Source organism: Pteronotus mesoamericanus, unplaced genomic scaffold (assembly GCF_021234165.1).
Source record: "Pteronotus mesoamericanus isolate MK-2021 breed Mesoamerican mustached bat unplaced genomic scaffold, CSHL_Meso_final contig_78, whole genome shotgun sequence".
Classification (NCBI taxonomy): domain Eukaryota; kingdom Metazoa; phylum Chordata; class Mammalia; order Chiroptera; family Mormoopidae; genus Pteronotus; species Pteronotus mesoamericanus.
Window position 1 is genome coordinate 6,294,230 of NW_026555258.1, and position 9,061 is coordinate 6,303,290.

At 56.5% G+C, this 9,061-nt stretch overlaps 1 protein-coding gene across 1 annotated transcript; it reads right to left on the bottom strand.

The window, feature by feature from the left end:
- Window positions 1-2,738: 2,738 nt before the first annotated feature.
- On the bottom strand, window positions 2,739-6,950 carry CDK9 (cyclin dependent kinase 9). Its single transcript, XM_054584339.1, has 7 exons — window positions 6,674-6,950; window positions 6,123-6,204; window positions 5,267-5,357; window positions 4,741-4,907; window positions 4,457-4,628; window positions 4,147-4,295; window positions 2,739-3,669 (listed from the first exon to the last, which is right to left on the bottom strand). The coding sequence occupies exons 1-7, from the start codon at window positions 6,763-6,765 to the stop codon at window positions 3,304-3,306; spliced, it is 1,119 nt and encodes a 372-aa protein (XP_054440314.1). The 5' UTR covers window positions 6,766-6,950; the 3' UTR covers window positions 2,739-3,303.
- Window positions 6,951-9,061: the final 2,111 nt, after the last annotated feature.

A 9,061-nucleotide genomic window follows, 5' to 3' on the forward strand; every position in this document is an offset into this window, starting at 1 on the left:
GCCCTGGGAGCTTTTGTTCTGGGACACACACCTACCTCCACCCACCTGGATGAAGCCCCTCACACCAGGGTTGGGGGCTGAAGCTGACAGACAGACCTGCCCTGCCCTGCCCCTACTCCTGACCTTCCTTCTGGGGGGTCCCATGGGGAGGTGGGGTGTAGGGGGAGCCTGGAGCCAGAAGCTCCAGTGTTTAGGGCCTTCTTTGGTTGTTTTGAAATATGGTTTAATTGCATGAATAAACATACGAATTCAGAAAATGAGAAAACACCGACGCATGGATAGAACCACCCCAAATAACCATGGGTAGTTTTAGTGATTCCTCCCATTTTTCTTATAATACGAGCTCAAGCAGTATGTTTTCCACCTGCTGCCTTTGGAACGTCTTTCTGGCACAGGGCATATATCCCTACATCCTCCCTCACGGCCCAGCGTTCCACCCCAGGGCCCTGACCAGCAGTGCAGGTGTTGCCTTGTTAGAGGTGCGCCACACACCGCTTGCGTGGGGGTGGGACGTCCACTGAGGCTGAAGCACTGCTCTTATTTATGCTGGTGAAGGTTTACACTTTTGCACACGTGGGGCTGCCCTGGACAGGATGCACACACTGGGCGGAGGTGGCAGAGAACGTGTTAGGGGCACAGCCTTTGAGGTTACAGGCCCCAGGGTGGCCACTGTACACTCAGTCATGTGCCCCTTCTGTCTATGGGACAAGAACCAACATGCACCTTCTCTACTGGGTCATTCTGTTAAGTCACGGCTATTGTCTGAGACTGTATGAGACCAGCTTGTTCTTAATCCTCCGTCATGGGAGAAGCTCCTGCTCAGTCCTCAGTTCCCTTCCTCCTCTTCTCCCGCGATCCTGCTGCCCCCCGCAGGGTTTCGAAGGAAGCACTCAGCTCAATGGCTCTTGCCAGGGTCACCACGGACTCCACGTGGGCAAATCCAATGGCAGCCCTCCTGTATTTTGGACCCATCAGCAGAATTCATTTAAATGATCATCCCCTCCTCCCAAAATATTCTGTCCCTTAGTTTCTGGAACCTACTCTCCCTCTGGTCACTTATTTTTTTTTTAAAAAACGATTTTATTTACTTACTTCTTAGAGAGAGGGGAAGGGAGGGAGGAAGAGAAGAAACGAAACATCAGTGTGACAGATACACCGATCTGTTGCCTCTTACACGCTCCCAGCTGGGGACCTGGCCCGCAACCCAGGCATATGCTCTGAATGGGAATCAAGCTAGTGACCTTTTGGTTCACAAGTTGGTGCTCAATCCACTGAGTCACACCAGCCAGGGCCTCCCCCTCCTCATCTTACATCATCTGTTGCCCAGATTCCAAGACAACATCTAAACATTGGCATGCCTGAGTGGGCCACGTCTCCCTTCTCCCCTCTTCCAGGGAGATAACAGACTATACAATTGCTCCTAAAAAATTCATAGGGGAATTCCTAGGTCCAAGAATATGAGCCTCTTATAAAAACACTTTATCCTTTAGAGGGAGAGAAAAAAAAAAAAAGTACCTTGGACAATTAAACCAAAACAATTATCTGTCATTTAAAAACCTAGCAACTTTTTGTCATAGGACATCTCGCTGTTTTTGGAGATTTTTTTGACTACTAGTTGTTCTGAGCTGAAGAGCATCCTCCCAAAATTCACTTCTACCCGGAAGCTCAGAATGAGACCTTTGAAAAGGCCTTTAGTTGGTTAAGATGAGGTCACACTGGGTCATGGTTAATCCTAAATCTGAGGACCAGTGTCCTCATTGAGTCACCACGAGGAAACAGAACAGTGACACGTCTATAAGCCGAGAACACCAAGGATTGTGGGCAGCCACCAGAAGCCGAGAGAGGCAGCGAACAGACTCCCTCAGAGCCTCTGAAAGAAACCAACCCTGCCCACATCTAGGTTTTGAGCTGTTAGCCTCCAAGTCCAACAGAACAGATGCGATTTGAAAGCCGCCATGATGGTGGTGATTTGTTACAGCAGCCCCCAAAAAACTAATCCATGGTCCAGAGACTTCTTACTTCCACTGGTGTGAAGCTGTGACCTGGGCCCATTTTCACAGTCCCGGTGAAGCGTTTTGCCAAGCTTTCTTCCTGGGCCCCCTTTGAGAGGCCTGCGTCTGTGACAAGATGTAGAATTTACCTCAAATGTGCCTGTCCCCAACTTGAGACCCAGCCTTCATATTGACTTCTGTCCTCTTGCCCCCTCACCACCTTAATCCAAGCCCCTGCCATCCCCTCAGCCCATACAGATCCTTCAGCTCTCTGGTCACTTCCTCTTGCCTCCCCCAAGAGCCTGGAGGGACCCTGTGAGCTACAGGTGTCCTTGTCGTCATTCCACCAATAGCCTTTTGCAGGCTCCAAATGCGAACACGCCTGTCCATCGGCCACGCAAGACTGGGCCCGGCTGGGCCTCCCTGCGGACGCAGGTCCCGGGAACTGTTCCCTCACCAGGGAACCGTGACCCTTTTCTCATCTGTCTTCCCTCTTCCTCTGACAGAGTGGAGAGGAGCAAGAGAGCTCCGTGGTTCCTGCCCTTTGGGGAGCAAGATGGCCAAGTGTTCTGGAAGGTACCGGACAGGAAAAAAAAAAAAGAGAATTTCTGTACAATTACATTGGGACACGAACTAGGACAAAGAAGAGTCAAGATGTAACAAATCAAGTTTCAACAGGAAAGCCCGAGCAGCTGGCTGCTGGGTAAGAGCCGGGAGCCTTGAGCACAGGACAAAGCATATAGCCACTTGCTGAAAAACAGAGAAAAGGAGCCAACTTTAATTGTAACTGGGTCAACTGTCCAAAAACGTCTCTACACAACTGAGTAAAAGAAACATGATAAAATTCTCCTACCGAAGAAACCAAGTTTTTGCTGGCCCCGGTGCTTCTCGGGGTCAGGCCAAGAGCAGCCCGCGTCCCTGGCTGGCTGCCCCCCAACACAAGTTTCTCATCCCAAGAGAAAAACCGGGGACAGGCGAGGGACCTGGCCCCTCCTCCCATCACACCGGGAACGTACAAAGTCACTGGTGGGGTGCACTGCTCCCCTTGGCCTGTTCCTGTGCTAAGGTACACGGCACCCTCGGTCGTACGCCGGCAGGCCAGGGACCCAGGGGAGGCGGCGCCAGGGCCCTCCTGGACTCTCCGCCAACGCTTTGCTCCAGTCCATTCAGCTGGCATTCCCCACGCCCAGGGGGGATTACAGAAAATCTGCACTAGAGAACACACTCAAACGCCCCATCCTCTCCACGGGGTGAGTTACACCGCAGAAGGAAAGCACATCGGGCCCTAACAGGAAGCAGCCACGGCCGGCCCTCAGAAGACGCGCTCGAACTCCGTCTGGTTGGTAGTGGTGGGATTGCGGCTCTGGTTGGTGGAAGGCTGGGCGATCTGGCTGCCCTTCTTGCGTGGCGGCGCCAGGTACTCGAACATGGACGTCAGGTGGGTGGACAGCATGCCCTTGAGGTCCGAGGGCATGGGGTCAGACCAGAAGAAGTCATGGTTGAGGGCGTCGTCGCTGTCAATGCGCTGCGCGGGATCCAGCACCAGCAATTTGTCAATGAGGTCCAGGGCGTAGGGGTCACGCACGTAGGCCTTCAGCCTGTCCTTCACCTTCCGCTTCTGGCCCTTGACTAGGTCCAGTTTCTCAAAGAGCTCGTACTTGTCCACGTTTGGCCACACCTGGGGCGGGGGCATGGAGACAGAAGGAAGTTAGGTCAGGAGATGAACAGCTTGTCCCTCGGTCAAGTGCCTGAATGAACTAAACCATCTCCATTCAGATGCTCCCAGACCACCCCTGGAGGGCGAACTCAACCCCTCCAAGGTGAAAGCAGCAGTGACCACGTATCTGGCACCCCTAATGCCAGGCGCTTTTTACACAAGCCGCCTGGAGTGTGCGCGCCACAGCTGACCCAGACAGCCGTCTCACAGAAGAGGAACTCTGAGGTGAGAAGTTCAAATGCCTTTCCCAAGGCCAGAGCTGGTGATGGAGCCGGGACGGCCTGTGTGGCTCCCCAGAGCAGGCCCTGTCCCTCCACCAGCCACCTCTCCAGAGAGGAGCTCGCCTTCTGTTCCACTCCCCACTCCTCCCCTGCCAGGGAGACTTCTGGATCTCTGCATCCTGCAGGAACCAGGGGCCCAGGCAGCCTGGCCACGCACCTCGGGGGTGATGGAGCCACAGAGCTGGCTGATGAGGGCAAGCTGGTGCTGCTCCGTGTTGCCCTGCATGATAGGGCTGCGGGTCCACATCTCCGCCATGATGCACCCAGCACCCCAGAGGTCAATGGGGGGGCCGTAGTCCCGCTCCCCTGGGAAGAAGAGCGCACCAGGGGGGCCCCTTGAGCCCGAGGGCCTCCTGAGACGCAATGCCCTGGGGCTGGCGGCTCAAGAAGCCCTGGCAGCGGGGCGGGGGGCTGAAGCCAGGTTAAATGCCTAGCCCACCCCCGTCTGCCCACTCAGGGGTCCTCACCAAGCAACAGCTCCGGGGGCCGATACCAGAGCGTCACCACCCGGTTGGTATAGCGGTTGGGCTGGCTGTTCTTGGCCAAACTGAAGGCCCGAGCCAGCCCAAAGTCTGCCAGTTTCAGGACCCCGTCTCGAGTGATGAGCACATTGGCCGCCTTCATGTCCCTATGCAAGATCTGTGGGAAGGGCAAGAGTGAGGGCTCAGTTAGATTCCCAAGGGTCTTTTGGCCATACCCACCCAGCAGTGGGAGCAACGGCCAGACCAAGCCTTGGTCTCTCCTCCCCCACCTTGTTCCTGTGGATGTAGTAGAGGCCGTTGAGCAACATCTGCATGACTCTTTTGATCTCAGACAGTGTGAACTTGACTAACACGTTGCTCAGCAGCCCAGCAAGGTCATGCTCGCAGAAGTCAAACACCAGGTATATACTGCCTTTGCAGCGGTTATAGGGGGAAGCTGAGGCGGGAAGAATGGAGGGGAGGGGAGCAAGAAGAAGAAAGTCAAAAATCCCATATGCAACTCATCTTCCCACAACCTGTCCCTACACTCCTCCAACCCAGGGACATCGGCATCCGTCCGTGCATTCCTTCAAGGGTAAAATGCTTCCTGAGGGCCCCCGCTGGGCCAGGTGCCGCAGCCAGCCCTGGGGAAGCACCAGCTATGATGAAAGGACTGGAGAAGGCGGTCACAGAGGGGATGTCTGGGTTAAGAAGAGGCAATTTAAGTGTATCCAGTTCCAATGTTGCAAACAAAGCCTTAAGTTATAAGCCTCACTTACTTCATCTGAAAATGGAAATAAGATCCCAGCGACTTACCTTTGGTTCGACAGATCTCAATCAAGTTCACCACATTCTCATGTTTTAGAAGCTGGAGGATCTTGATTTCCCGCAAGGCTGTAATGGGGAACTGTATGGGAGAAGGAGAGAAGGGGGTCAGAAGTGAGTAAGCACAGGACAGACCAACAAACTAGCCATGGGGTACGTACCAAGGGGCACGGGTTGGGAGACAGAGTAAAATTGTGGGCTCTGAAATCAGCTATCACAGATGCCTTATCTGGGAAATGGGTGTAAAGTGAACAGTATGCGCCCCTCGGGGAGTTGATTTGAGACAATGAATGGAAATAGTAGTACTTAACCTCTTCGCTATTAGTCACTAAATGCTCCATAGCTTCTTCAGCTCTTAAATTTTAGCTCTATGCCTGTTTAACTTGCTGAGTGGTAACAAAAACAATAAAATGCCTATTAAAAAGTTTCCGTGCTAAGAATTAGGTCTCTAGAAGCTGGACCACAGCTGAGGGGAAAGAGGGTACTGCTATTTTTCAGTGGAGTATTAGACACCCTTCTAAAGCCATTGCATGTGCTTTTTTAAGTAGTAAACAAAATTAAAGACTAAGGAAAAAGGGTTTCCTAACTTCCTAACTTCATAATACGCTAGGCACTCAATGCAATGAGCTCCCCCTCCTGGCCCCAAACACATATGCCTAAGAATAAAATCCCAAATACTTTAAAGCATTTGAACTACAAGATTTAATTTAGAAGTCAAACTCTCTGTACTATGGAAATTCCCAGACTACTATACACACATTTATTCTCAACGTGAGAGTCCCAGAAGTAACAGGGTGAAAACTCACGTGCCCAGGAGTCGGCTGCCTGCCACCTGACCAATACTCACCCCCTCTTTCTCGTTCTCCATCAGTACTTTCTTCAGAGCCACTTTTTGGCCAGTGAAGCGATGCTTCGCCTTAAACACTTCCCTGCAGGCGGAGACGGAGACCCAAAGCTCATCAGGCCACTTTTGCAGAGCCTACCCCTCCCCCACCAGAAGAGGAAGGCAGGAAAAAAGCGACTCCAGGGCGGGGCGGGGCCTGGTACCTAGGGCACTCGGCTACCCAGCCCCCCCGCATCCGCTCTCTGGAGTCCCTCTCCGAGCTTCTGTTTCCTCCCCTAAGTCCCTTCTCACCCAGGCATCTCAGGGAGAGAACCTGCTCCCCTCACAAGCTCCTCTCAGCAACCCCTCCCCGTCCCCCATCACGGGCCTCAGGCTCCTCCCCGCCAGCCAGCTCCGTCAGGCCCGGGCGGGAAGCACAGCGGCCTAGCAAGACCAGGGTACAAGTCTAGGGATAGGTGGCCCCCAGACCACCTCCGGTCCGCCCCCGTGCATCTCGACGTCGGCCCTGAGGGGTGCAGGCCCAGGGCGCTGGGTCCCTCCGGGCCCAGCCTTACCCAAAGGTGCCTTGGCCGATCTTAGCGAGCTTCTCATATTTGGACACCTCATCACAAAAGGGGCACTCGACTGAATCGTACTGCTTTGCCATGGCAGCCCCTAGAGCGCCACCGCCGCCCCCAGCCGCCGCCGCCGCTCCCGCTCCGGGTCCCGCCGCCGTGCTCCAGGCCCCTCCGCGGCCGCGCCACTTCCGCCTCCACGGCCACTTCCGGCCTCGCGGCGCTGACCCCGCCTCTTCCGTCCGCCGCCCGCCGCCAGGCCCCCTGGGACTTGTAGTTCCCGGGAGGCCAGGAGGAACCGGAGCTGCAGAGGCGCCTCCGCCGCCACCGCTGCCCCCGCCTCCGCCGCCGCCACTGCTGGCGGCGACCCCGATCGGGGGCGCGGGAAGTCGGGGCGCCGGAGCTGGGGCTCGGGGCGGTGCGTCCCGCTGCATTGGCCCGGGCCGCCGCTGCTGCCGAAGCCGCTGCCGCTCTGGCGCCCGATCCCGGGCCAGCCGCAGTGCCCTGCTCCTCCTCCTCCGACGGCGCCGCCTCCGCCGGGCTGCGCGGGGCGGCGAGAGGCGGGGGGGCGGCCCCCAAGCCGCGGCCTGGGGGCTCCCTGGCCGGGCCCGGGCCCGGGGCTGCCGGGCGAGGGGGCGAGACGGGAAGAGCCGACAAGGAGGCGGCCCGAGAGCCCGGGAGGGGGCGCGTTATAAAGGGGGAGGTGCCCGGGCCTTGCCCTCCCCTCCCCCTCCGCCCGCCCCCTCCCTTCTCCCTCCCGCCCTCCGCGGCCGCACCTGCCGCCGCCGCCCGCCCGCTGTTCGCGGGCGGCCCTCAGCGCGTCACCGCCCGCTGCCCCTCCTCCGCCTCTAGAGGTGGGGCCCGCACTCGACACCTGGCTGTGGGGCGCCTTGTCGCGTGCCTCAGTTTACCGCCACGTGCCAGCTGCCGCGGGGAGCCCCTTCCTCCCCGGCTCGGAGTGTCCCCCCCCTCCACGGGTGAAGGCGGGAGACAGCCAGGGAACGGCCTTCGGTCCTGGGAGGAGAGAACGGCCCCCGCCACCGCCTCCCCGGGCCTCCGCCACCCGCCGTTGACATGGCAACCGATGGCCGCCAGGGGGCGCGGCGACACTGGAAGCGGTGAGCGAGCAACGCCCGGGCCTTCCAGCCTTAGACCCTGCCGTTCCCTGGGAGGGACCTTGTCCCCACCGAGCTCCTCCGGAGCTGGTGCAGCCCTGGGTCAGTAATCACAAAAATAACTAGCACTCACTCAGCAGCCCTGTGTGCTCGGGAAACGCGAGGCGTCCTCGTTGAATCCTGAATCAACAGCCTCAGAGTCAGGATCACTAACCCATTTTACAGAAGAGGACATTGAGGCTCAGAGAGGTGAGGTCATTTACCCAACCAGGATCACAAAGTGACAAGGCTGGGACTCGAACCTGGTCTGTCTGAAAATGATTCTCTTGATCCAGGCTATTCACAGTCTGGCCAGGAGTACAGTAAGTAGTGGTGTTGGATGAGGCCTGCTGTCCTTGTACTAGGTGCCAAACTGGCCATTCACCCAGTGTCTCCCTCCTTGATCCTATGCCCGCTTCCCCTGCCCCAGCCTTTCCCCAACATCTTTCTGATATCTTTCTGGCTCCGCGGGCCTCTCTATTCTTCCTCCTGCTCTACTTAACTCAACAACAAGCCCCTAGCAAAGCTGTGTTCCACCTCCTCTGTCTTCTTCTACCTTGGATCTGCCCCTCCTCTTCAGTCTTCTGCCCATGGATCCTGAGTCCTGGCCTCCCCTCTCTGGCCTCTGCCTTTGTCCTGCTCACAGGACCCCCCAGATCATTCTGAAGGAGAGTCTGCATGTATTTCCCTCCACTGTCTTCAGGAAAAACACAACTGTGATATTTGAGGCTCTTTCCAGCTCCCCTCCTGGGCTGTGGCCACATAAATCTCCTGTGTTTTCTGTCTCCTCCTTCCTGCTTTTGGCCTGTGCTCCCTGGTTGCAGCCTAGGACCCTCTCCACCTGCAGGAAGCCTTCCCGTTCAGACCCCCACACACTTGGCCTTGAAGCATCCTTGCAGGAAGAGGTGGGAATGGGTCTGGTGATCCTGGTGTTCCAAGAGACCTTGTTCTGGGAGAGGGCCATTTTAGGGAGGGCAGTGAGGGTCCGGTGAGCAGCAAGGAGCTCTCTCCGGAGGGCAGCGCGGATCCAGCAAGAGTTTTAGGCAGTGACATATCAGGGAGTGACCTGGGGTCAGCTTCATGGGTACACTGTGAAAAGCAGGGAGGCCACTGGCTAAACTGGAGACAGCAAAGGAGGGAGAAAATAATAATTGTAGTAATTAGAATTTATTGAGGGAAAAGAGATGGTCCAAGCAGTACACCTAGCAACTTATGGGAATTATCTCAATTCTTA

Coding starts and splice junctions, on each gene's coding strand:
- CDK9 (XM_054584339.1), bottom strand. CDS start 6,765: ATGGCAAAGCAGTACGATTCAGTCGAGTGCCCCTTTTGTGATGAGGTG. Junction 5,358..6,122: donor TGGAGAACGAGAAAGAGGGG/GTGAGTATTGGT, acceptor TCTCCCATACAG/TTCCCCATTACAGCCTTGCG. Junction 3,670..4,146: donor GTGGCTCCATCACCCCCGAG/GTGCGTGGCCAG, acceptor CCCCCGCCCCAG/GTGTGGCCAAACGTGGACAA.